Here is a 27197-nt window from a genome sequence, read left to right on the forward strand (position 1 = left end):
TTGAGTGTTCTTGGTGATGGTTAAGGTCATAGTTGAGTGTTCTTGGTGATGGTTAAGGTCATAGTTGGGTGCTCTTGGTGATGGTTAAGGTCATAGTTGGATGTTCTTGGTGATGGTTAAGGTCATAGTTGGATGTTCTTGGTGATGGTTAAGGTCATAGTTGGGTGTTCTTGATGCTGGTTAAGGTCATAGTTGGGTGTTCTTGGTGATGGTTGAGGTCATGGTTGGGCTCTTGGTGATGGTTGAGGTCACAGTTGGATTCCCATGGCAACACCTGCTCTCCCCATTGCCTCCTCTCATCTCTCTCTCCCCCACCCTCCCCTGTTCCTCCTTCCACTCTCTTGTCCCCCCCTTCCCATCCCCTACCCCCCTTTGCCCCCCAGCTCCTGGAGCAAGCGCTGGTGATCGAGGAGCAGCTCCGGCGCGCCGCGTACCTCAACATGACGCAGGACCCCAGCCACCCCGCCATGGCGCTCAACACCCGCTTCGCCGAGGTCGAGTGCCTGGCTGAGAGCCACCAGCACTTGTCCAAGGAGTCGCTGGCGGGCAACAAGCCCGCGAACGCCGTCCTACACAAGGGTAAGAGGCGGGGGGGGCCGGCGCGCCCGGCGCGGACGCCCCGTGTAGCTCCTGGCATCCCCTCTGTACACCCCCTGGCGCTTCTCGATCATTAAAGTGGGGTTCTCCTTCCCAACCGGCTCCCGGTGTATCCTTGCTCTGCGTTTGTTGCTTTTCTGGCGGCCGGAGAAGAGGGTTGTTGTTTGTGTGGGGGTCGGAGGGGGGTGTTTTGGGGTGTACGGGGGGTGTTGGGGTGTCAGAATGGCTAAAAGTCTTTGGGAGGGGGGGAAAGTTAGGGAAAATGGCCAAAAATTGGGGTTTTTGGGGTGTGAGTAAGCTCGGAGTAAACTCGGAGTAAGCTCGGAGTAAGCGGGGTGAGGCTTCGAGGTGGCCGCTATGGGGCAAGGAGCCGGCGGGTGCCTCTTGCTTTGCGCTAAGGGGGAGCTGGGGTGTCAGGCTGGAGGTGCCCCCCTCTAACTGGGGGCACTGGGGGGGAGTATGCGCCCCTGTACCCCCCTTCCTCCTCCTCCTCTCTGCCCCCGGTGCATGCTGTGATGAGGAAAGCTGGAGTAATGCTGGTGTATGGCGGGGCGGCCCCTGCTTGCATGTGATGGCTTGGCCCCGGGGGGCATGGACTGTGGGTCTCTGGTGTATGGGCAGAGTAACTCTGGGGGGCTTCATGGAGGGCTCCAGTTCAGGAAGGTGCTGAGTCAGTGATGAGTAGCGTTGGAGTAAGGGCAGAGTAGCACTGGAGTAAGTGGTGGGCAGCATTGGAGTAGCACTGGAGTGATGAGTATCATTGGAGTAAGCAATGAGTAGTACTGGAGTAAGTGATGAGTAACACTGGAGTAAGGGATGAGTAGTACTGGAATAAGCAATAAGTATCCTTGGAGTAAGCAATGGGTAGCACAGGAGTAAGGGATGAGTATTGCAGGAGTAAAGGATGAGTATCACAGGCTGATGGGGCTGAGCAGTGGGTATCAGTGATGTGCCTGCATCCTCTTAGCCCTGAGCAGGAGTAAGTGATGAGGAGGCCCAGAGTAGCTCTACTGTAGGCCAGGGGGAGTAAGGGCCATACCCGGAGTATCTCTGGTGTTGCTGGCCATCATCCTTGGGTAGGTAAGAAGTAAGTAAGGAGTATGTAAGGAGTAGGTAAGGAGTAGCCCTTCTGCATCTGATGAGCAGACCCAGAGTAAACCAGTAGTAACTCCAGTGCAACCAGAGCAAACAGGACCTGGAGTAACCCCAGAGTACTCAAGGCTCATACCCAGAGTACCCCTGACTCCTCCCACCCTGGAGCATGCCCCCATTCCTTCCCCCCCTCCCCATAGGTGCATCCTCTGAGTATCCCTTGAGTAACCCTTCCCTCTCCCCTACCCCATTCCCTTACCCTCACGTGAGTATCTCCACCCCCCCACCCCATAAGTAACCTATGCGCAACCTATGTGTAACCTATGTGTAACCTATGAGTAACCTATGAGTAGGCTCCGGATGGCCCCCCGGCGCTGACGGGCCCCCCCCCACCCCTCTCTCTCTCTCCCCCCCTCTGTTTCCCCCCCCCATGGGCCAGTGCTGAACCAGCTGGAGGAGCTGCTGAGCGACATGAAGGCGGATGTCACCCGCCTGCCGGCCACCCTCTCGCGCATCCCTCCCATCGCCGCCCGCCTGCAGATGTCTGAGCGCAGCATCCTCAGCCGCCTGGCCAGCAAGGGCACCGAGAGCCACCCCCCGCCGGTGAGCTAACGCCATACAGCACCATAGAGCACCATATAACACCATAGAGCACCATATAACACCATAGAGCACCATACAGCACCATATAGTGCCATACAGCACCATAGAGCACCATGCATCACCATACAGAGCCATACAGCACCATACAGTGCCAAACGGCACCATACAACACTGTACAGCACCGTACAGCGCCATACAACGCCATACAGCACCATACAGCGCCATACAGCACCATACAGCACCATACAGCACCATACAGCGCCATACAGCGCCATACAGCACCATACACCCCCATACACCCCCGTACAACACCATACAGCACCATACAACACCATACAACACCATACACCACCGGGCACTGCAGGTGTCCTTGGCCTTTGGGATCTGGGCATCCATTGGGGACATCTCCATCCATTGGGATCTGGGCATCCATTGGGGACCTCCTTCTCCTTGGTGCCACCCATAGGGACCCATTGTCCTGCCCCATCCATGCTGCTCCCCATGCTGGTACCATCAATGGGGAGGTGACCTCCTTGTTTCCCACCCCCCCCATAGACCTTCCCACCAGGGCCCTATGCCACCCCCCAGACCTATGGGGGCACCTTTGGGACTGCCCCCCCCGGAGCCCTCCCCCCTGGAGGGGCCAACTACAGCCAGATGCCACCTGGGTCCTTCATCACAGGTGAGGGGGGCCCATGGGTGCTATGGGGGTGGATGGGGACCTATGGGTGCTATGGGGGTGGATGGGGGCCTATGGGTGCTATGGGGGTGGATGGGGGCCCATGGGGGCTATGGGTGTGGATGGGGACCTATAGGTGCTATGGGTGTGAATGGGGGCCTATGGGTGCTATGGGGGTGGATGGAGTCGCATGGGTGCTATGGGTGTGAATGGGGACATATGGGTGCTATGGGTGTGAATGGGGTCCCATGGGTGCTATGGGCATGGATGGGGACCTATGGGTGCTATGGGTGTGGATGGGAACCTATGGGTGCTATGGGTGTGGATGGGGTCCCATGGGTGCTATGGGTGTGGATGGGGACCTATGGGTGCTATGGGTGTGGATGGGGACCTATGGGTGCTATGGGTGTGAATGGGGACCTATGGGTGCTATGGGGGTGGATGGGGTCCCATGGGTGCTATGGGCACTGGGTACCTGGGTCTTTGGGTGGGGGTCCTGGGTCTATGCCTGAACTGCATCCCCCCCATCACCCCCATCCCCCCATCACCCCCATTGTCCCCATTGCCCCCATTGTCCCCATTGCCCCATTACCCCATCACCCCCATCACCCCTATTACCCCCATTACCCCATCGCCCCCATCGCCCCCATTGTCCCCCCACAGCCGCAGCCAATGGCCCCCCCGTGCTGGTGAAGAGGGAGCGTGAGGCCGAAGGCCTGGACAAGAAGGAGCCGCGGGGGGGGGAGGTCATTTGCATCGACGACTGAAGGGGGGGGGGGGCACGGGGGGGCCCCCCTTGTGTCCCCTCCCCCCCTCTTCCCCATTCCCCCCCCTCCCCCCCCCCCCACTTTGGCAGCGGTGGGGGAGGGGCACCACTGCCAAAATCGCCTCTTTTCACCCCAAATCCGCTATGGGGGGGGGGAGGGGGTTGGGAGGTACCAATATGGGGGGGGGTGACAAGGACCACTGCAGCTATAAATATATATATATATATATCCCCCCCCCATAGCGGGGGGAGCACAGGGTTGGGGTGGCCCCTGTGTGTCCCCCCCCATCCCCCCCCTCCCCCACCCAAGGGTGTCCCCAAGGGGCACCCCAAAACTTACCCCCCCCCCCCCCATTGGGGCACTTGTTTAACCACAGCAGAATAAAACCTGGTTCCTTGGCTATGGCACATGGGTCCGTGGGTCTCCATAGGGTGGCCATAGGGTGGCCATAGGGTCCATAGGGATCATGGGTGTCTATAGGGTCCATGGGTGTCCATAGGGTCCATGGCGTTGCCATGGTGGGGGGGAGAAGGGTATGGGTATTATGGGGGTGGTCAAGTGGCCATGGGGTGGTCATTGGGTGGTCAATGGGATGGGGATGGGGATGGCCATGGTTGCCATGGGGGTGGTCAGGTGGTCAATGGGGTGGCCATGGGGTGGTCAATGGGATGGTCACTATGGGGATGGTCAATGGGGTGGTCATTATGGGCATGGTCATGTTGGACAGGGTTAAGTGGTCAATGGGGTGGCTATGGGGTGGTCAATGGGGTGGTCGCCATGGGGATGGTCAAGTGGCCATTGGTGCATGGTCACAGGGATGGCCAAGGGCATGATTATGGGATGGGGATGGTCAAGTGGCCATGGGGTGGTCAATGGGTGGTCAATGGGTGGTCAATGGGTGGTCAATGGGATGGGGATGGCCATGGTTGCCATGGGGATGGTCAGGTGGTCAATGGGATGGTCAATGGGTGGTCAATGGGATGTGGATGTTCAACCAACCATCATTTGATTCCTCATTCATGGATTTGATTCCTCATTTAATTCATTTCCATCAGGTTCTCATCATCAAATCCTGCCCAATCCCACTTCAGTCCCCTCATCCCATCACTTCCCATTCAACCACATCCATTCCCATTCCATCATTCCCATTCCCATCCCATTGTCTCCATCCCATTCCCATTCCTCTCCTGGCTCCTCCTTGGAGCTCTCCTCCAGCACTGCCACGATCGGGGTCAGGATCAGGGCTCCTGCTTCCTGCCCCCATCCAGATCCCATTCCCGGTCCCATTCCCGGTCCCATTCCTGCTCCTGGTCCCATTCCTGGTCCCATTCCAGGTCCCATTCCTGGTCCTGGTCCTGGTCCCATTCCAGGTCCCATTCCTGGTCCTATTCCCAGTCCCATTCCTGGTCCTGATCCTGGTCCCATTCCTGGTCCCATTCCCAGTCCCATTCCAGGTCCCATTCCTGGTCCTGGTCCCATTCCAGGTCCCATTCCTGGTCCTGCTCCTGGTCCTGGTCTCATTCCCAGTCCCATTCCTGGTCCCATTCCCAGTCCCATTCCTAGTCCTGGCCCCATTCCAGGTCCCATTCCTGGTCCTGGTCCCATTCCAGGTCCCATTCCTGGTCCTCTTCCTGCTCTTCCTTCTCTTCCTCCTCCTCTTCCTGCTCCTTTCCCACCTCTTCCTCTCCCTCCTCTCCTTCCTCTTCCTCTTCCTCCTCCATCATTCCCAGTTTCTTCCACCTCCTCCTGTCTCCTCTTGGCCTTTGGGCTCCTCTTGGAGCTCTTCCTATTGGGAGATTCCTTTGGGATCACCCATAGGGCTGCACCTCCCCCCCATTGAGTGTCCATAGGGATGAGCCTTCGGCCTCACCTGACCTGGGCCTTCTTCATCCCTGTGGCCTCCTCTTGTCCATCCCCAGCCATTGGGATGGGAACACCGGGAATGGGAACACCGGGAATGGGAACACCGGGAATGGGAACACCAGGAGATCCCACTGGAACCAGAGCATCCCATGGTGTCCAATGGAAGTCTCCATGGTCCCTTTGTGCCATCCCAACCCCATTCCCATCACGTCCATCATCCATTGGGATGGAGCTTGGGAGCCTCATGGTGGTTCCCATATCCCAATGGCCTTATCCATAGGAACTGCTTTACCTCCCATGGCCTCATCCGGGGCTGGAGACGTCCCCATTCCCATTCCCATCTCCTTGTCCCCACCAGCTGATCCCAAGCTCTTGAGCGGATCCTTTGGGAATCGTGGGGTCTCCAACGCGATCCCAAACCTGGGCCATAAGGAGAAGGCCTCGATCCAAGGGCTCATCCATAGGGATCCCATGGAAGGGATGGAGGTTGAGGTTCTCCATCCATCCATGGACGTACGTTGGGAAGATGAGGACACGACCAGAGGTGCTCAAGGAGGACACAGGATCCGAAGGCGACATTCCCGAATCCAGGAGATGGGAGACCTGCAATGGAGGAGCCCAATGGGGATGGGATGGACATGATGGACATGGAGGAGCCCATAGGCAATGGGATGTCCATGATGGATATGGATGACCCCATAGGCAATGGGATGGACGTGGATGAGTCCAATGGGGATGGGATGGACATGATGGAGGAGCCCAATGGGGATGGGATGGACATGATGGACATGGATGAGCCCATAGGGGATGGGATGTCCATGATGGATATGGATGAGTCCAATGGGGATGGGATGTCCATAATGGACATGGATGAACCCATAGGTGATGGGATGTCCATGATGGACATGGATGACCCCATAGGCAATGGGATGGACATGGATGAGTCCAATGGGGGTGGGATGGACATGGATGACCCCACAGGCAATGGGACGTCCACAATAACCCAACACTGGATACCCATTGACAGCCCCATTCCCCATCCCCCCCCATCCCCCCCCCCCCCATCCCCCCCATCCCCCCCCATCCCTGACCTTGTCTCCATCTCCCTCCAGGCTCCAGTTCCCCATCAGCTGCTCCAGGAAGTGTGAATAGAACCTGACACTGACCCTGCTGCCCTGGACCAGCAGCACCCCAAGGTCCTTGAGCACCAAGGCCACAGCCTCCCCCTGGCCCAGGCAATAGGACAGCAGGGACAAGGTGCCCTGGACACAGCGTTCAACCTCCCGGCGCGAGCTGGGGATGGATGAGGCCACCTGGGAGTACTTGAGGGGCTCCAGCTCCTTGTGGCCTGCAGGGAACAGGGGACGATGGTCAAAGACATTGGGGGGCTCCAATGGTCTGTCAATGTATTGGTGATCAATAACCAGCTATGGGAGAAGCAGCATCCCTATGGTCCCATTGGGGCATCTCCAATGGTCTGTCAATGTATTGGTGATCAATAACCAGCTATGGAGCTTCTATGGGAGAAGCAGCATCTCAATGGTCCCATTGGGGCATCTCCAATGGTCCATCAATGTATTGGTGCTCAATACCCATCTATGGTATAAGCAGCATCCCAGTGCTCCCAGTGGATCATCCCAGTGCTCCCAGTGCCCCATCCCAGTGCTCCCAGTGGATCATCCCAGTGCTCCCAGTGGAACATCCCAGTGCTCCCATTGGAACATCCCAGTGCTCCCAGTGGATCATCCCAGTGCTCCCATTGGAACATCCCAGTGCTCCCATTGGATCATCCCAGTGCTCCCAATGGAACATCCCAGTGCTCCCAATGGAACATCCCAGTGCTCCCAGTGGATCATCCCAGTGCTCCCAGTGCCCCATCCCAGTGCCCCCATGTCCCTTACTGGGAGCATAGTCCTTGTTGTCCATCAGGTTATGGATCTGAGCCATGTTCCTGGCCAAGGTGAATGTGGGTCTGGGGAGGGTCAGGACCTGCCCCCCCACCCGGACCTGCTCATGGACAACATCCCAGCAGCCCAGGGACGGGATCCGGACGCCCTGTGATTGGTGGAGAGGGATGAGGGGCTGGGGGAGCAGCCAATGGGAGAGCTGGGGAGGGACATGAGGGGAGGGGTATGGGGGGATGGTTGTGGTCTATGGGTGCTCTATGGGTGATCTATGGGTGCTCTATGGGTGCTCTATGGGTGATCTATGGGTGCTCTATGGGTGATCTATGGGTGATCTATGGGTGCTCTATGGGTGATCTATGGGTGATCTATGGGTGCTCTATGGGTGATCTATGGGTGCTCTATGGGTGATCTATGGGTGCTCCATGGGTGCTCTATGGGTGCTCTATGGGTGCTCTATGGGTGATCTATGGGTGTTCTATGGGTGTTCTATGGGTGCTCTATGGGTGATCTATGGGTGATCTATGGGTGATCTATGGGTGATCTATGGGTGCTCTATGGGTGATCTATGGGTGCTCCATGGGTGCTCTATGGGTGCTCTATGGGTGCTCTATGGGTGATCTATGGGTGCTCTATGGGTGTTCTATGGGTGCTCTATGGGTGATCTATGGGTGCTCTATGGGTGATCTATGGGTGATCTATGGGTGCTCTATGGGTGATCTATGGGTGCTCTATGGGTGATCTATGGGTGCTCTATGGGTGATCTATGGGTGCTCTATGGGTGATCTATGGGTGATCTATGGGTGCTCTATGGGTGATCTATGGGTGCTCTATGGGTGATCTATGGGTGCTCTATGGGTGATCTATGGGTGATCTATGGGTGCTCTATGGGTGATCTATGGGTGATCTATGGGTGCCCTATGGGTGCCCTATGGGTGATCTATGGGTGTTCTATGGGTGTTCTATGGGTGATCTATGGGTGCTCTATGGGTGATCTATGGGTGCTCTATGGGTGATCTATGGGTGATCTATGGGTGCTCTATGGGTGATCTATGGGTGCTCTATGGGTGATCTATGGGTGCTCTATGGGTGCTCTATGGGTGATCTATGGGTGCTCTATGGGTCCCCTATGGGTGCTCTATGGGTGATCTATGGGTGATCTATGGGTGCTCTGTGGGTGCTCTATGGGTGATCTATGGGTGATCTATGGGTGCTCTATGGGTGTTCTATGGGTGTTCTATGGGTGCTCTATGGGTGTTCTATGGGTGATCTATGGGTGCTCTATGGGTGATCTATGGGTGTTCTATGGGTGATCTATGGGTGCTCTATGGGTGACATATGGGTGATCTATGGGTGCTCTATGGGTGATCTATGGGTGTTCTATGGCTGTTCTATGGGTGTTCTATGGGTGATCTATGGGTGTTCTATGGGTGTTCTATGGGTGATCTATGGGTGATCTATGGGTGTTCTATGGGTGATCTATGGGTGTTCTATGGCTGTTCTATGGGTGCTCTATGGCTGTTCTATGGGTGTTCTATGGGTGCTCTATGGGTGTTCTATGGGTGCTCTATGGGTGCTCTATGGGTGATCTATGGGTGCTCTATGGGTGTTCTATGGGTTCTCTATGGGTGATCTATGGGTGCTCTATGGGTGCTCTATGGGTGCTCTATAGGTGCCCCATGGGTGCCCCATGGGTGCCCCACAAGCACCTTGTGCTGCAGGAGCTGCTCTCGCACACAGCAGGACACAGCATCCCAGATGGTCACTCGCTCTGGAAAGGGATGGGAGAGGAGCTTGTGGTCCAGGGGCAGCGGTGGCCAAGCCAACATCATCATCTTCATCTTCATCACCATCATCCCACCATCATCATCATCATCTTCATCACCATTGTCCCATCATCACCATCACCATCCCATCATCATCATCATCCCATCATCTTCATCATCCTCATCTTCATCATCATCATCATCATCACCATCATCTTCATCATCGTCATCATTACCATCCCATCACCATCATCATCCCATCATCTTCATCATCATCTATCCCATCATCTTCATCACCATCATCCCATCACCATCACCACCATCACCACCACCACAACCACCGCTCCCCCCACGCCCGTTGGTACCTTCCTGTGTGATGTGGGTCACTGGGATCATTCCCTGTTTCCCATCCCAGAACTCCATGATCCCTCTTGGCTTCCATGCAGCTGCTCCAATGGGATCCTCTGCCCCCCCCCCCCCCCATGAGCAGCCCTTGTGACGTCACCGTGACGTGGCCGCTGCTGATTGGCTGAGGAGGCTTCCTCCATGGAACCATGGGATCCCAGCCCCCCATCCCATTCCCATCCCCCCCATGGATCCCTATGGATTCTCCCCATACCCCATCCTCATTCCCATTCCCCACCATATATCCTTATGGATCCCCCCCACCCCCATCCCATGTATCCCTATGGATTCCCTGTTCCACTGATCCCCCCCCCCCATTGCTTCCCCCATGGATCCTTATGGATCCCTCCATAGCTTCCTATAGATCCCCCCCATCCCCCCCAATGTATCCCTATGGATCCCCCCAATGTATCCCTATGGACCCCCCCCCATCCACAACACCACAGCCCCTCCCCCACGTGGGAAAAGCCACTTTATTGCCCCCCCCCATTGAGGAGAGGGGGAGGGAGGAGGGGGAAAGGGGCGGAGCAGAGCGAGGCCCCGCCCCCTCCCCTGGAAGCGCTGTGATTGGTCAGGACCAAAAGGGGGGAGGGGTTGTGCTTAGAAGGCCCCGCCCCCTTGCGGAGGGGGGCGGGGTTATTGCTCTATAGTGACGTGGCCACGCCCCCTCGAAGGGGAGGGGCTACAGGAGGAGGGGAGGCCACGCCCCCCTGCAACCCCATTGGCTGGAGGGGCTGGGCGAGGGGCAGGGATTGGATGAGGAGGGGCTGGGCTCATGCGGGAGGCAGCCAATGGGAGGTGAGGGGCGGGGCCTATGGAGGCGCCGCTGCCCCCAGCAGGGGGTCGAGCTCCTGTAGGGCTGTGGGGCTGAGGTTGGGCAGGACCTGGGGAGGTCAATGGGGACGTCAATGGGGAGGTCAATGGGGAGTCAATGGGGACGTCAATGGGGAGGTCAATGGGGAGTCAATGGGGACGTCAATGGGGAGGTCAATGGGGAGTCAATGGGGAGGTCAATGGGGACATCAATGGGGAGGTCAATGGGGACATCAATGGGGAGGTCAATGGGGAGGTCAATGGGGAGGTCAATGGGGACGTCAATGGGGAGGTCAATGGGGAGGTCAATGGGGAGTCAATGGGGACGTCAATGGGGAGGTCAATGGGGAGGTCAATGGGGAGGTCAATGGGGAGGTCAATGGGGAGGTCAATGGGGAGGTCAATGGGGACGTCAATGGGGAGTCAATGGGGAGGTCAATGGGGAGGTCAATGGGGACGTCAATGGGGACATCAATGGGGACATCAATGGGGATGTCAATGGGGAGGTCAATGGGGACGTCAATGGGGAGGTCAATGGGGAGGTCAATGGGGATGTCAATGGGGACATAAGGGAACCCATGGGCAACCCAATGACCCAATGGGACCCCAATGACCCAATGAAGACCCCAATGACCTAATGAAGACCCCAATGACCTAATGAAGACCCCAATGACCCAATGAGGATCCCAATGACCCAATGGGACCCCAATGACCCAATGAGGATCCCAATGACCCAATGAGACCCCAATGATCCAATGAGGACCCCAATGTCACAATGGGACCCCAATGACCCAATGAGGATCCCAATGACCCAATGAGGATCCCAATGACCCAATGGGACCCCAATGACTCAATGGGACCCCAATGACCCAATGGGACCCCAATGACCCAATGAGACCCCAATGACCCAATGGGACCCCAAAGTCCCCCCTCACCTGCAGGGCCTGGAGCTGCTCCTGCAGCACTTCGGGGGTCTCAGCCCCCACCAGCACAGAGCTGACGCCCTCGGCCCGCAGAGACCAGGCTGGGGACACCCCATAGACCCCATAGAAACCCCATAGAGCCCATAGAGACCCCATAGAGCCCTTAGAGACCCATAGACCCCATAGAGCCCATAGAGACCCACAGAGCCCATAGAACCCATAGAGCCCATAGAACCCAGAGAGCCCATAGAGGCAATGGCCCATACCCCATAACCATTTTATCCCATACCCCATATCCCATATCCCATAATACTCACCAATGCCCAACTGGGACACAGAGCAGCCCAAGCGCTGGGCCAATGGCTGCAGGTCTGCAGGGTTCAATGGCTTCCGGTGCCCCATAGCCTGGGGACATGGGATATGGGATATGGGGTATGGGGTATGGGGTATAGGATATGGGATATGGGGTATGGGATATGGGGTATGGGATATGGGGTATGGGGTATTATGGGATGTGGGGTATGGGACATGGGCACACACAAACCCACCTTGCCTATGGGGCGCCCATGGGGCAGCTGCTCCTCCTGTAGGGCAGGGCCTGGGGCCAATGGGGACCAAGTGACAGCGCCCAGGCCTGGGGGGACACCAGAGTAACCCCTGCCCCATAGCACCCATCCCATGCACCCCCCTTAGACACCTGTAGGTGTCCCCACCCCACTGAACCCCATAGACCCCCACTGAACCCATTGACCTCCATAGACTCTCATTGATTCCATTGACCCCCGTTGACACCCATTGACTCCATTGACTCCATTGAGCCCGTTGATTCCCATTGACTCCCATTGACGCCCATTGATTCCCATTGATTCCCATTGACGCCCATTGACTCCATTGACTCCATTGAGCCCATTGATTCCCATTGACCCCCATTGACACCCATTGATTCCCATTGACTCCATTGACTCCATTGACGCCCATTGATTCCCATTGACTCCATTGACGCCCATTGATGCCCATTGACGCCCATTGATGCCCATTGACACCCATTGATTCCCATTGACGCCCATTGACTCCATTGACGCCCATTGACTCCCATTGACACCCATTGACCCCACTGACCCCCATGGGTGCCCCCCCCGCACCGAGCTGCCGGAAGAGGCGGGGCTCCGGCGGAAGCTCCGCCCACTGACACACGGGGGCCACGAGGTTGAACTGACGAGCAACAGCGAAGGTGTCCTGGGGGGAGACCATGGCCCACATCCCATAATAACCCATACCCCATAATACCCCATATATCCCATACCCCATACCCCATATCCCATACCCCATACCCCATATCCCATATATCCCATACCCCATATCTCATATATCCCATACCCCATACCCCATATCCCATACCCCATACATTCCATACCCCATACCCCATATCCCATACCCCATACCCCACATCCCATACCCCATATCCCATATCCCATATACCCCATATCCCATATCCCATACCCCATATCCCATACTCCATATCCCATACCCCATATATCCCATACCCCATATGCCATACCCCATACCCTATATGCCATACCCCATATCCCATACTCCATATCCCATACCCCATATATCCCATACCCCATATATCCCATACCCCATATCCCATACATCCCACACCCCATACCCCATATACCCCATACCCCATCCCCCCCCATAGATGTCCCCACCATGACGTCATTGGGGGCGCCCCCTGCCGTGCCCCAGTACAGCGCCAGTCCCCGGTCGATGACGTCACTCATGACGCGCACCAGCTCTGTGGGAGAGGGGCAGGGGGGTCACTCGGGGCTCCATTGAGAGCAGTGGGGTCTATGGGGTCTATGGGGTCTATGGGGTCTATGGGGGTCTATGGGGTCTATGGGGGTCTATGGGGGTCTATGGGGTCTATGGGGGTCTATGGGGTCTATGGGGGTCTATGGGGGTCTATGGGGTCTATGGGGGTCTATGGGGTCTATGGGGTCTATGGGGTCTATGGGGGTCCATGGGGTCTATGGGGGTCTATGGGGGTCTATGGGGTCTATGGGGGTCTATGGGGGTCTATGGGGGTCTATGGGGTCTATGGGGGTCTATGGGGGTCTATGGGGTCTATGGGGGGTCTATGGGGTCTATGGGGGGTCTATGTGTCTCTATGTGTCTCTATGGGTCTCTATGGGTCTCTATGGTCTCTATGTGTCTCTATGGGTCTCTATGTGTCTCTATGTGTCTCTATGTGTCTCTATGTGTCTCTATGTGTCTCTATGTGTCTCTATGTGTCTCTATGTGTCTCTATGGTTCTCTATGGTCTCTATGTGTCTCTATGTGTCTCTGTGTCTCTATGTGTCTCTATGTGTCTCTATGGGTCTCTATGTGTCTCTATGTGTCTCTATGTGTCTCTATGTGTCTCTATGGGTCTCTATGGGTCTCTATGTTTCTCTATGTATCTCTATGGTCTCTATAGGTCTCTATGGGGCTCTCAGTACCTTCCAGCCGCAGGAGCCTCAGGGTGGGGTCTGGCCCTGTGGGGTGAAGCAGAGACACGTGAGGGGGCGGAGCCTACGAGCAGAGGGGGCGGGGCCTGTGGGGCGGGGTCACGTGGTCGGGGCCTCTGGAAGGGGCGGGGTCTCTTGTAGGGGGCGGGGCCTCACCTTCGGTGTGGGCGGGGCCTGGGCGGGGACCCGCGAAGATGACGTCAACGTAGTCGAGCTGCAGCCGCTGGAGCGACCCCTGCAGGCCTGGGGGTGTGACCCACAGCGTGACCCATAGCGTGACCCATAGTGTGACCCATAGTGTGACCCATAGTGTGACCCATAGCGTGACCCATAGTGTGACCCATAGCGTGACCCATAGCGTGACCCATAGTGTGACCCATAGTGTGACCCATAGCGTGACCCATAGTGTGACCCATAGCGTGACCCATAGTGTGACCCATAGTGTGACCCATAGTGTGACCCATAGCGTGACCCATAGCATCCCCTGCCCCATAGTGTGACCCATAGTGTGACCCATAGCGTGACCCATAGCGTGACCCATAGCGTGACCCATAGCGTGACCCATAGTGTGACCCATAGCGTGACCCATAGTGTGACCCATAGTGTGACCCATAGTGTGACCCATAGCGTGACCCATAGTGTGACCCACAGCGTGACCCATAGCGTGACCCATAGTGTGACCCATAGCGTGACCCATAGTGTGACCCATAGCGTGACCCATAGCGTGACCCATAGTGTGACCCACAGCGTGACCCATAGTGTGACCCACAGTGTGACCCATAGCGTGACCCATAGCATCCCCTGTCCCATAGCATCCCCTGCCCCATAGAGTGCCCCACAGCATCCTCTGCCCCATGGAGTGACCCATATCATCCCCTCCCCCATACACCTGCCCTATAACACCCCACTGCCCCATAGCACTGCCCCATAGCACTGCCCCACAACTCACCCTCCAGGACTTGCTTCCGTGAGAGGCTCCGGTCAGCCCTTGGGGGGCAGAGATGGTGTCACCCCATGGCTGCCCCATTGCCCCCCTCCTGCCCCATAACCCCCCCCTTGTGCCCCATTGCCCCCTCCTGCCCCATAACCCCCCCCTTGTGCCCCATTGCCCCCCTCCTGCCCCATAGCCCCCCCCCTTGTGCCCCATTGCCCCCCTCCTGCCCCATAACCCCCCCCCTTGTGTCCCATAGGCAATGCATTGTGGGTACTCACTGCCCCCCCCAGAAGACCCTCGTGGTGATGACGTAACTGGAGCGTCTGGGGGGGGGGAAGAGGAGTCAGTGCCCCATAGCGCCCCATAGACACCCCATAGATACCCCATAGTGCCCCATAGCACCCCATAGAACCCCTATAGCCCCCCATAGAACCCCCATAGCCCCCCATAGAGACCCCATAGACCACTATAGCCCTCCATAGAGACCCCATAGGCCCCCTGTAGCCCCCCATAGACACCCCATAGAGAACCCCATAGCCCCCCTATAGCCCCCAATAGACCCCCATAGAGACACCATAGCCCCCCTATAGCCCCCCATAGCCCCTCATATAGACCCCATGGACCCCCTATAGCCCCCCATAGGGACCCCATAGCCCCACATAGCCCCCCATACAGACCCCATAGTCCCCCATAGGGACCCCATGAACCCCCTATAGCCCCCCATACAGACCCCATAGCCCCCCATAGGGCCCCCCCCACCTCCATCCTTTGCTCCTTAGGACCTCTCCCAGCATCTTCTCAGCCCTATAGGAATGTGGGGGGGAACAGGACGATACCATTGGGGGCTCATGGGGGGGGTCCATAGGGGCCATATTGGGGTGCCCCCCCCCCCTTCCCATTGGTACCTTCCGGAGGCCTCAGTGACGTCATAGAGGGTGACCCCACTGTCATAGGCTGCGGTCAGCACCTTGGACAGGGGCATAGGGGGTGAGACCATTGGGGTCTATGGGGGGTGATACCATTGGGGTCTATGGGGGGGGGGTGATACCATTGGGGGCTATGGGGGGTGATACCATAGGGGTCTATGGGGGTGATACCATTGGGGTCTATGGGGGGTGGTACCATTGGGGTCTATGGGGGGTGATACCATAGGGGTCTATGGGGGTGATACCATTGGGGTCTATGGGGGGTGGTACCATTGGGGGCTATGGGGGGTGATACCATTGGGGTCTATGGGGGGGGGTGGTACCATTGGGGGCTATAGGGGGTGGTACCATTGGGGTCTATGGGGGGGTGATACCATTGGGGTCTATGGGGGGGCTCTCACCTCATCAGAGATCCCAGCCCCAAACGTCCCCTGAATGCCTGTGGGGGCAAATGCCATTGACAGACATTGAGAGCCCCATAGAACCCCATTGACACCCCCATTGACCCACACTGACCGAACCATTACCCCCATTACCCCATTGCCCCCATTACCCCCTATTACCCCGTTACACCCACTGCCCCATTACCGCATTGCCCCCATTACCCCCCATTACCCCATTATCCCCATTGCCCCCATTACCCCCATTGCCCCCATTACCCCCCATTACCCCATTACCCCCATTCCCCCATTGCCCCATTACCCCATTACCCCCTATTACCCCATTACCCCCATTGCCCCATTACCCCCATTATCCCCCATTACCCCCATTGCCCCATTACCCCCATTATCCCCCATTACCCCCCATCACCCCCATTCCCCCCATTGCCCCATTACCCCATTACCCCATTGCCCCTCACCCAGCCCAATGCACGACACCCGCAGTCCGGACCTGCCCAATGTCCTTGATGGGGGGGGGGGGGGGGGGGGAGAGAGAGAGGTCACGTGGGGTCACTCGGGTGTGTGCACCCCCCCCCCCCAAAGGACCCGTATATTGAGGTCCCCCCCCAGGACCCGGATGTTGCCCCCCCTCATAGTGACCCGTATATTGGGGTTCCCCCCATAAGGACCCGGATATTGGGGTATCCCTGTCCTCCCCCCCCCCCCCCAATAGTGACCCGTATATTGGGGTCCCCCCCCATAGAGATCCGTATATTGGGGTCCCCCCCCAGTACCCGGATGTTCCCCCCCCCCATAGAGACCCGTATATTGGGGTCCTCCCCCCAGTACCCGGATGTTCCCCCCCCCCATAGTGACCCGTATATTGGGGTCCCCCCCCAGTACCCGGATGTTCCCCCCCCCCATAGTGACCCGTATATTGGGGTCCCCCCCAGTACCCGGATGTCCCCCCCCCCCATACCGGTACTTCATTCCATGCCCTGGGGCCGCTCCGGGGGGGTCCCTCCTTCCTTCGGCCGCTGCCCCTCCCCCCCTCCCCCCCTCCCCTCCCCCTCCCCTCCCTCCCCCCCCTCCCCCCTTGTACCCCCCTTTCCCCCCCCCACCCCCCCTCTGACCCCCTCCCCCCCCTGCCCCCCCCCCGCTCGATGCCCCTCCCCCCCCCCGTAGGCTCTGCTCGGTGCAGGCGATCGAGACCTGCATGGGGGGGAGGGGGGGGACAAAAGGGGGGGGGGGGCAAAAAAGGGGGGGGCAAGAAATGAGGGGGGGCAAAAAGGGGGGGGCAATAAAGGAGGGGGAGGGGGCAAAAAGGGGGGGGAGGGGAGGATGCAAAGGGGGGGTTAAAGGGGGGGTGCAAAATGGGGGGGGTTAAAAGGGGGGGTTAAAAGGGGGGGGGGTTAAAAGGGGGGGGGGCGCAGGGACCCCGGAGCTGCGCAGGGCACAGGGGGGACCCTGGAGGCCGCGGGCGAGAGGCCACGCCCCCTATCCTGACGTCATCTGTGTCATTTGCATACGCGGCTCCGCCCCTCCACCTCCTACGGGCGTCAGTGGGTTCATTTGCATGCGGGGCTACGGCACCGCCTCCCGAGGGTTATTTGCATACGGGGCTCCGCCCCAGGAGGGGTATTTGCATATGGGGCTCCGCCCACTGCTCTGGGGAGGGAAGGGGGCGCGGAGTGATGGGGTCTGTTGGGGGATATAGGGGGATGTGGGGGGATATAGGGGGATATAGGGGGGACATAGGCGATATGGGGGGGGTTATAGGGGGGTATTGGGGGATATAGGCGGGATATTGGGGGATATAGGGGGATGTAGAGGAAATTAGAGGGATATTGGGGGGATATAGGGTATCAATGGGTATCAATGGGTGTCAATGGGTGGCAATGGGTGGCAATGGGTGTCAGTGGGGTCAATGGATATCAATGGGTGTCAATGGGTGTCAATGGGTACCAATGGGTATCAATGGGTATCAATGGGTGTCAATAGGGTCAATGGATGTCAATGGGAGTCAATGGGTATCAGTGGGTGTCAATGGGTGTCAATGGGTGTCAACGGATGTCAATGGGTATCAATGGGTGCCACTGCTGCCCCCATGAGCCACACACCATGATAGGGCAGTATTATGGGATGTAACACCACATTCCCCCCCCCCCGGGCTCCTCAATGGATTAACCCATCCCCCCCCATTGGGCCAGGCCAAGGTCGTGGCTCTTAAAGGGCCCACGCTATAATTAGCAGCGGCTCAAGCGGCTCAGCCTAAGCCGCTTCCCCCCCCATGACCTCAATGGAAGCTCCCTATTCCCATAGAACCCCCCCTATAGAACCCCCCCCATAATGGGACCCCCCATTGGACTCCTCCACCCCGTAGGAACCCCCATAATGGGACCCCCATTGGACAACCCCAACCCATAGGACCCCCCCATAACCCCCCCATATAGGACCCCCCCATTGGACCCCCGAACCCCATAGTACCCCCCTATAATGGTACCCCCATTGAACACCCCATACCATAGAACCCCCCCCATAGCACCCCCATAATGGGACCCCCATTGGACCCCCCCATTGACCTCTCACTCCGGTCCCATTGCCCCTCCCGGGATTAAACCAAATCCCTTGGGATATGGGGGGGGGGGGGAGGAAGGACCCCCCCCGTGACCCCTCCCGTGACCTCCCCATCCCTCCCCTCCCCCCCCACCAATGGATCCCAATTGTCCCAGTTCCAAACTGGTTCCAAACTGGATCGAGTCCCATCCCCCCCCCCCCCCCCCCCCCCCCCCGCGTTCCCGCACGCGCGCTCCCGTCTCCTTGGTAACGGCGCATCCCAATGGGAACCGGAGGCCAAACCCCCCCCCCCTTCTATGGGGTCAATGGGGGGGTTCAATAGGGGGGTTCAATGGGGGGATCAATGGAGGGTTAATGGGGGCTCAATGGGGGGATTCAATGGGGGTGTCAATAGGGGGGTCCAGACCCATTGTTACCTCCCCATGGGGCAACTGGGTTGAGGGGGGACCAATGTTGGAGGTCTCCCCCCATAAGCCACGCCCCTTCTTTGGCTCCACCCCCTCCATTATAACCGTGCTCCCAGTCCCATTCCCAGTGCTCCCAGTTCCCCCCCCTTTTACTCCCATTACCCCCCAGTTCCTCCTTGCGCGGCCCCTTTAAGACCCCCCCCCCCCCGTGTCCTCATTTCTCTCAATGAGCCACCCTGGGAACAGCCCCTCCCCTTCACCCCCCTATTAGCATAAGGGGGCGTGGCTTAGCCCGAGGTGGGCGGGGCTCCGAGCCCATATAAAGCAGCGCAGCCGCACCATTGACCAACGCGCGGGGGGGATCCGGAGGTCGCCGGTTCGAGTCCCGGTCCGGCCGCATCGCGTTGGTTCAATAGGGAGGGTCTATCGCGATAGAGGGGGGGTCCTATCGTGACCCCCCCCCCGATATGGCTCGCGATAAGGAGAAGCGGAGCTGCGGGCAGGTATGGGCTGAATGGAAGGCGTTTGTATGGGACCCCCGCACCCGGCAGCTGCTGGGGAGGACTGCGAGCAGCTGGGGTGAGTTGGGGGGTGCTGACCCCCCCCACATTCCATCCCATAATAAGGGGGGGCAACACCATTGGGGGGCGGTGGGGGGTGTATGAAGCTGTTTCCCCCTTCTATAGGGTGTATAAGGAGTCCCCTTCTATAAGGTGTATAGGGAGTCCCCTTCTATAGGGGTGCATGGGGGGCACCCCAATAGTCCCCAATATAGGGGGGCCCCACTTTTTATGGGTGCGACTGAGAGGGTGCAACCCCCCCCATGGGTTGTATAGGGACCCCCCCTTTAATGTATAGAAGAGGTGGGGGGGGTGTATAGGACCCATGGGGGGGTATAGGACCCATGGGGGGGGTATAGGACCCATGGGGGCGCCCCCTCCATATAGATAGATCTATAGGGGTCCCCATTATATAGACTCCCCTATATGGGGATTCCATAGGGATCCCCCCAATGGGTTTCAATGAGTGATGCCCCCCCCCGAGCACCCAAAGTGGGGGGGGGGGTTAACTTATACACCCCCCCCATATAGATGCAATAGGAAGGGGGTACCTAAACCCCCCCCCCATTTGGGGGGTCTGGACCTATAGCCCCCCCCCATAGACCATAATGGAATGGGGGGGGGGGGTCCCAATGACTGCAATGGGGAAGGGGGGGGAGGGGCAGGAGATGGGTGCCCCCCCCCCCTCCCCCCCCCCCATCTGTTGCCTTGTGCCTATGAAAGTAGGTCATGGGCAGGGTGGGGGAGGGGACCAATGGGGACCCCCCTTTAGGGAGGGGGTGGGACCAGATGGGCTCCCCCCCCCCCCCATTGCTATGGGACCCCCCATTGGTGCTTCCGATCCCCCCCCCCCCATAGGGACAGATGGTTCCGACCGGGATTTAAGTGTCTGGGAAGGGATTTGGGGGGAGGATAATGGGGTTATGGGGGGGGGGAGGGGGAGTGATGTCATCGGGGCGGTTTTGGGGCGATTTGGGGCAATTTTGGGTCTATTTGGGGCAGTTTTGGGGCGATTTGGGGCAGTTTTGGGGCTGTTTGATGTCATTGGGGTAGTTTTGGGTCTATTTAGGGCAGTTTTGGGGCTGTTTGATGCCATTAGGGGAGTTTGGGGTGGATTTATTGTACTTTTGGGAACATTTGATGCCATCGGGGCACTTTTGGGTCGATTTAATGCAGTTTTGGGGCTATTTGGTCACATTGGGGCAGTTTTGGGTCAATTTAGGGCACTTTTGGGTCAATTTAGGGCAGTTTCGGGGCCATTTGACGCCATTGGGGCATCTTGGGGGGGGTATTTTCCACCACGGGGGCAATTGGGGGGGGGTATTAACCCCTTCTTGCCCCCCCAGGCCTGATCCTGCTCTTCTACCTGGTGTTCTATGGGTTCCTGGCCGGGCTCTTTGCTCTCACCATGTGGGTCATGCTCCAGAGTGTGGATCCCCATGTACCCAAGTACCAGGACCGGCTCCTTACCCCCGGTGGGCATTGGGGGGGGTCCTTGGGTGCTGGGGGGGTTATGGGGTCCCATGGGTGCTGTTGACACCCATAGAGTGCATTGAGTGACACTGATGCCCATAGGGTGCAATGGGTGCCGTTGACACCCATGGAATGAGATGGGTGCCGTTGACGTCCGTAGGGTGTAATGGGTGCCAGTGACACCCAATGGGGACCATTGACACCCATGGGGCACAATAGGCACCGTTGACACCCAATGGGTGCTGTTGACACCCAATGGGTGCTGTTGACACCCAATGGGCGCCGTTGACACCCATAGGGTGCAACGGGCGCCATTGACACCCAATGGACACAATGGGTGCCGTTGACACCCAATGGGCACCATTGACACCCAATGGGCACAATGGGCGCCGTTGACACCCATAGGGCACCGTTGACACCCAATGGGCACCGTTGACACCCAATGGGTGCTGTTGACATCCAATGGGCACTGTTGACACCCAATGGGTGCCATTGACACCCATAGGGCACCATTGACACCCATAGGGCACAATGGGCACCCTGGACCCCCATTGGGTGCCCCATACGAGCTCATGTCCCCCCAGGGATGATGATCCGACCCTATGCCGAGGGCCTCGATGTCACCTTCAATGTCAGCCAGAGACACACCTGGATGCCCTATGTCCATGCCCTGCACCAGTTCCTGGAGCGTGAGTGCACTGGGAGGCACTGGGAGGCACTGGGAGGCACTGGGAGGCCCATCAGCTGTAATGGGGGCACTGGGAGGCCTATAGACCACACTGGGGTGCCCACAGACCATACTGTGGACACTATGGTTGCTATGGATGCTCTATGGTTGCTATGGATGCAGTGGTTGCTATGGATGCTTTATGGTTCCTATGGATGCTCTGTGGTTGCTATGGACATTATGGTTCCTATGGTTGCTCTATGGTTACTATGGATGCTCTGTGGTTACTATGGATGCTATGGATGCTCTGTGGTTGCTGTGGATGCTCTATGGCTCCAATGGGTACCCTATGGATCCTATGGGTACCCTATGGATCTATGGGTACCCTATGGATCCAATGGGTACCCTATGGATCCAATGGTTACCTTATGGATCTATGGGTACCCCATGGATCCTATGGCTGCCCTATGGATCTATGGGTACCCTATGGATCCAATGGGTACCCTATGGATCTATGGGTATCCTATGTATCCAATGGGTACCCTATGGATCCAATGGGTACCCTATGGATCTATGGGTACCCTATGGATCCAATGGGTGCCCTATGGCTCCTATGGGTACCCTATGGATCTATGGGTACCCTATGGCTCCTATGGGTACCCTATGGATCCTATGGGTACCCTATGGATCTATGGGTACTCTATGGATCTATGGATACCCTATGGATCTATGGATACCCTATGGACCCAATGGGTACCCTATGGATCCTATGGATACCCTATGGATCTATGGGTACCCTATGGATCCAATGGGTCCTTCCCCCCCAGCCTACAACGACAGCCTCCAGGCTGCCCGCAACGCTGCCTGCACCCCCGGCCGGTACCACGAGCAGCCGGATGATGGGGTCCCCAACGTGCCCAAACGCGCCTGTCGCTTTAACCGCAGCTCATTGGGGCCTTGTGCGGGGCTGGGGCCGCCCCATAGCGAGACCTATGGCTATGGAACCGGCCAGCCCTGCGTGCTGGTCAAGATCAACAGGGTGGGACTGGGAGCACTGGGAACACTGGGAGCACTGGGAGGGACTGGGAGCACTGGGAACACTGGGGCCGCCCCATAGCGAGACCTATGGCTACGGAACCGGCCAGCCCTGCGTGCTGGTCAAGATCAACAGGGTGGGACTGGGAGCACTGGGAGGGACTGGGAGCACTGGGAGGGACTGGGAGGGACTGGGAGCAATGGGAGGGACTGGGAGCACTGGGAGGGACTGGGAGCAATGGGAGGGACTGGGAGCACTGGGAGCAATGGGAGCACTGGGAGGGACTGGGAGGGACTGGGAGCAATGGGAGGGACTGGGAGCACTGGGATGGTGATGGGGGGCACTGGGATGGGGACTGGGAGCAATGGGAGGCAATGGGATGGGGATGGGAAGCAATGGGGTAGTGATGGGGGACAATGGGACTGGAGGGCACTAGGACCCTGTAAGGGACCGGGCACTAGGACCCTGTAAGGGACCGGGCACTAGGACCCTGTAAGGGACCGGGCACTAGGACCCTGTAAGGGACCGGGCACTAGGACCCTGTAAGGGACCGGGCACTAGGACCCAGCGCAGGGCTGGGATGAAGCCCATTGCAATGGCTTGGGATGCTTGCAATGGAATACATTGGACTGGGAGGCACTGGGAGCACTGGGATGCGTTGGATGCGTTACTGCAGTGCCTTGCTCTGCACTGGTCCATACTGGTCCATACTGGTCCATAGTGGTCCATTAACCCTTCTCATCCCATAGGTCATCAACTACTTCCCTGGGGCGAACAAGAGCATCAACGTGGTCTGTGCAGCAAAGGTGACCCCAGTATCCTCCCAGTATCCCCAGTATAACCCCAGTATAACCCCAGCATCCACATTATCATCCCATTATCACCCCAGTATCCCCATTATCACACCAGTATCACCATTATCACCCCAGTATCCCTCCAGTATCCACAGTATAACCCCATTATCCCCCCAGTCTCCCCAGTATAACCCCATTATCACCCAGTATAACCCCATTATCACCTCATTATCACCCCAGTATCTCCAGTATCACCCCAGTATGCCCAGTATAACTCCATTATCACCCCAGTATCACCCCAGTATCACCCCAGTGCCCCCCCCATTACCTCCCCATTGCTCCCAGTATAACCCAGTGCCCCCCTCACTGCCTCTTGTCTCTCCCCAGCGGCCCCGAGCAAAGGGTGACCTGGTAAGGGGGGGACACCCCCAAAATAGCCCAAATTCACCCCAAAATGCTTCTAGATGAGCCCAAAATGTGCTCTTTTCACCCCAAAATCCTTCTAGGTTCTCCAAAAGTGCTATTTTCACCCCAAAATGCTGCTGAATGAACAAAAAACTGCAATTTTCACCCCAAAATGCTTCTAGATGCCCTAAAATGTGCTGTTTTCACCCCAAAATGCTGCTGAATGACCCAAAATGTGCTATTTTCACTACAAAATGCTTTTAGATGCCCTAAAATGTGCTCGTTTCACCCCAAAATGCTTCTAAATGCCCCAAAATCTGCTGTTTTCACCCCAAAATGCTGCTGGGTGCCCACCATACCCCATAGTATCCCATGATATCCCATCATATCCGATTGTATTCCATTGTATCCCATAGTATCCCATAATATCCCATTATATCCCATCACATCCCATTACATCCCATAATATCCCGTTATATCCCATAGTATCCCTTGACATCCCATAATATCCCATAGTACCCCATCATATACAATTAAATCCCATTGTATCCCATCATATCCCATTACATCCCATAATATCCCATTATATCCCATTCACATGCTCTCTCTCTCCAGCCGCAGAAGCAGTCGGACACCAGTGTAAGGGACTGGGAGCACTGGGATGGATGGGGGGGGCTATGGGGGGCTATGGGGCAGAGGGGGGACTCTATGGGTCTCTATGGGTCTCTATGTATCCCTATGAGTCTCTATGGGGTCTCTATGGGTCTCTAGGTGTTTCTATGGGGTCTCTATGGGTCTCTATGGATCCCTATGGGTCTCTATGTGTCCGTATGGTTTCTATGGGTCTCTATGTATCCCTATGGGTCTCTATGGGGTCTCTATGGGTCTCTATGTGTTTCTATGGGGTCTCTATGGGTCTCTATGGGGTCTCTATGTGTTTCTATGGGTGTCAATGTGTCTCTATGGGTCTCTATGGCTCTCTCTGGTCTCTCTATGTGTCTCTATGGGTCTCTATGGGTCTCTATGTGTCTCTATGGGTCTCTATGTGTCTCTATGTGTCTCTATGTGTCTCTATGGGGTCTCTCTGGTCTCTCTATGTGTCTCTATGGGTCTCTATGTGTCTCTATGGGGCAGGGCTCTCACCTCTCACCTCCCGCCCCATAGGACGAGGAAGACGCTGCCCTCCTGGGCCCCCTTCATCTCTTCCCCCCCAACGGCTCCATTGACCTCATGTACTTCCCCTACTACGGCAAGAGGGTGCATGTGAGTGGGGGCTATGGGGCAGTGATGGGGGCTATGGGGCAGTGATGGGGGCTATGGGGCAGCAATGGGTGATGGGGGCTATGGGGCAGTGATGGGGGCTATGGGGCAGCAATGGGGGCTATGGGGCAGCCATGGGTGATGGGGGCTATGGGGCACCTATGGGTGCTGGGGGCTATGGGGCAGCCATGGGTGCTGGGGGCTATGGGGCAGTGATGGGGGCTATGGGGCAGTGATGGGGGCTATGGGGCAGCAATGGGTGATGGGGGCTATGGGGCAGCCATGGGTGATGGGGGCTATGGGGCAGGAATGGGGGCTATGGGGCAGTGATGGGGGCTATGGGGCAGTGATGGGGGCTATGGGGCAGTGATGGGTGCTGGGGGCTATGGGGCAGCCATGGGTGATGGGGGCTATGGGGCAGCCATGGGTGATGGGGGCTATGGGGCAGCCGTGGGTGATGGGGGGGGGTCCTATGGGGCTGGGGGGGCATTCCATTGACTTGGGGGGGAAGAGCTTGGTCCTGGTTGTCCCTATGGATAATGGGAGCCCATAGGGGCCCTATAGACCCCATAGTGTCCCTATAGACCCCATAGCGCCCCATAGATCCCCATAGACACCATTGCCCCCATTGCAGGTGAACTACACGCAGCCGGTGGTCGCGGTGCAGTTCGCCATAACAACCCCATAGAACCCCATAACAACCCCATAGAACCCCATAGATGTCTATAGGGACCCATAGGACCCCATAGCGCCCCATAGATCCCCATTGTGTCCCATAGACCCCATAGCGCCCCATAGAACCCCACAGAACCCCATAGCGCCCCATAGAACCCCACTGTGCCCCATAGATCTCTATCGGACCCCATTGCCCCTATTGCAGGTGAACTACACGCAGCCGGTGGTCGCGGTGCAGTTCGCCATAACAACCCCATAGAGCCCCATAACAACCCCATTGTGCCCTATAGAACCCCATAGCGCCCCATAGCGCCCCATAGCGCCCCATAGATCTCTATAGGACCCCATTGTGCCCCATAGACCCCACTGTTCCCTATTGCAGGTGAACTACACGCAGCCGGTGGTCGCGGTGCAGTTCGCCAACGCCACCGCTGGGGTGCAGCATCACGTGGAGTGCCGCCTGCGCGCACTGGGCATGCGCGGGGAGGGGGCGGAGCCTCAGCGGGACCGCTTCGCGGGGAGGGTGGAGTTCAGACTGAGGCTGCACCGGGAGTGAGGGAGCCAATGGGGATACTGGGAGGGACTGGGAGGGACTGGGAGAGACTGGGAGGGACTGGGAACCAATGGGAACCAATGGGGATGATACTGGGAACCAATGGGAACCAATGGGAGCCAATGGGAACCAATGGGAACCAATGGGGATGATACTGGGAACCAATGGGAACCAATGGGGATGATACTGGGAACCAATGGGAACCAATGGGGATGATACTGGGAACCAATGGGAACCAATGGGGATGATACTGGGAACCAATGGGAACCAATGGGGATGATACTGGGAACCAATGGGAACCAATGGGAACCAATGGGGATGATACTGGGGTTAACTGGGAGTAACTGGGAATGATGATGGGAACCAACGGGAATGACAACTGGGAACAATGGGAAGCACCAGGCAGCACCGACAGAGCAGCGCATCCCAGTACAACCCAGTTAACTCCCAGTTCATCCCAGTTAACTCCCAGTGCATCCCAGTTTACTCCCAGTTCATCCCAGTTAACTCCCAGTTCATCCCAGTTCATCCCAGTTAACTCCCAGTGCATCCCAGTTAACTCCCAGTTCATCCCAGTTAACTCCCAGCTCAACCTGGTTCATTCCAGTTCATCCCAGTTCTTCCCAGT

At 57.5% G+C, this 27197-nt stretch overlaps 4 protein-coding genes across 5 annotated transcripts in view; 2 read left to right on the forward strand and 2 right to left on the reverse strand.

Moving 5' to 3' along the window:
- The window catches only part of CHD3 (chromodomain helicase DNA binding protein 3), a 36967-nt gene extending 33228 nt beyond the window's left edge, over nucleotides 1–3739 (forward strand). Inside the window, 4 exon segments of the mRNA XM_034072206.1 lie at nucleotides 384–579; nucleotides 2129–2292; nucleotides 2848–2974; nucleotides 3635–3739. Coding sequence (XP_033928097.1) covers nucleotides 384–579; nucleotides 2129–2292; nucleotides 2848–2974; nucleotides 3635–3738 — 591 coding nt within the window. The 3' untranslated portion in view covers nucleotide 3739.
- Nucleotides 3740–5604: 1865 nt separating this feature from the next.
- On the reverse strand, nucleotides 5605–7560 carry CCDC81 (coiled-coil domain containing 81). The gene is made up of 5 exons (XM_034072219.1): nucleotides 7503–7560; nucleotides 6693–6949; nucleotides 6119–6204; nucleotides 5894–6021; nucleotides 5605–5732 (listed from the first exon to the last, which is right to left on the reverse strand). Exons 1-5 carry the CDS (start codon nucleotides 7546–7548, stop codon nucleotides 5605–5607), a joined length of 645 nt encoding a protein of 214 aa, XP_033928110.1. The 5' UTR covers nucleotides 7549–7560.
- Nucleotides 7561–10196: 2636 nt separating this feature from the next.
- Nucleotides 10197–17219, reverse strand: LOC117437682 (voltage-gated potassium channel subunit beta-3). Of its 2 annotated transcripts, XM_034072248.1 has the most exons (13): nucleotides 17142–17219; nucleotides 16642–16685; nucleotides 16184–16221; nucleotides 15762–15823; nucleotides 15616–15660; nucleotides 15135–15179; nucleotides 14872–14909; nucleotides 14079–14165; nucleotides 13125–13210; nucleotides 12555–12648; nucleotides 11961–12046; nucleotides 11730–11817; nucleotides 10197–10560 (listed from the first exon to the last, which is right to left on the reverse strand). In XM_034072248.1, exons 1-13 carry the CDS (start codon nucleotides 17150–17152, stop codon nucleotides 10313–10315), a joined length of 972 nt encoding a protein of 323 aa, XP_033928139.1. In that variant the 5' UTR covers nucleotides 17153–17219; the 3' UTR covers nucleotides 10197–10312. The 2 variants fall into 2 exon arrangements, with proteins under 2 accessions (XP_033928139.1, XP_033928140.1); XM_034072249.1 differs by lacking the exon at nucleotides 14079–14165.
- A 2263-nt stretch (nucleotides 17220–19482) lies between these two features.
- On the forward strand, nucleotides 19483–26594 carry ATP1B2 (ATPase Na+/K+ transporting subunit beta 2). Its single transcript, XM_034072246.1, has 7 exons — nucleotides 19483–19725; nucleotides 21053–21181; nucleotides 21764–21868; nucleotides 22674–22885; nucleotides 23632–23688; nucleotides 25246–25344; nucleotides 26399–26594. Exons 1-7 carry the CDS (start codon nucleotides 19614–19616, stop codon nucleotides 26570–26572), a joined length of 888 nt encoding a protein of 295 aa, XP_033928137.1. The 5' UTR covers nucleotides 19483–19613; the 3' UTR covers nucleotides 26573–26594.
- Nucleotides 26595–27197: the final 603 nt, after the last annotated feature.

The sequence above is a fragment of the Melopsittacus undulatus genome, chromosome 25 (genome assembly GCF_012275295.1).
Source record: "Melopsittacus undulatus isolate bMelUnd1 chromosome 25, bMelUnd1.mat.Z, whole genome shotgun sequence".
Classification (NCBI taxonomy): domain Eukaryota; kingdom Metazoa; phylum Chordata; class Aves; order Psittaciformes; family Psittaculidae; genus Melopsittacus; species Melopsittacus undulatus.

Bases quoted from the DNA above. Each gene is read 5' to 3' on its own strand.
- ATP1B2 (XM_034072246.1), top strand. From the start codon at position 19,614: ATGGCTCGCGATAAGGAGAAGCGGAGCTGCGGGCAGGTATGGGCTGAA. The intron at 19,726-21,052 runs GTGAGTTGGGGG...TTGCCCCCCCAG, and splicing joins GAGGACTGCGAGCAGCTGGG to GCCTGATCCTGCTCTTCTAC. The intron at 22,886-23,631 runs GTGGGACTGGGA...CTCATCCCATAG, and splicing joins TGCTGGTCAAGATCAACAGG to GTCATCAACTACTTCCCTGG.
- LOC117437682 (XM_034072248.1), bottom strand. The intron at 16,222-16,641 runs GTGAGGGGCAAT...TTGCCCCCACAG, and splicing joins GGTGTCGTGCATTGGGCTGG to GCATTCAGGGGACGTTTGGG. The intron at 15,661-15,761 runs GTACCAATGGGA...ACATTCCTATAG, and splicing joins GTCACTGAGGCCTCCGGAAG to GGCTGAGAAGATGCTGGGAG.
- CCDC81 (XM_034072219.1), bottom strand. From the start codon at position 7,548: ATGGCTCAGATCCATAACCTGATGGACAACAAGGACTATGCTCCCA. The intron at 6,950-7,502 runs GTAAGGGACATG...TGTTCCCTGCAG, and splicing joins CAACAAGGACTATGCTCCCA to GCCACAAGGAGCTGGAGCCC. The intron at 5,733-5,893 runs GTAAAGCAGTTC...CTCTGGTTCCAG, and splicing joins CCCGGATGAGGCCATGGGAG to TGGGATCTCCTGGTGTTCCC.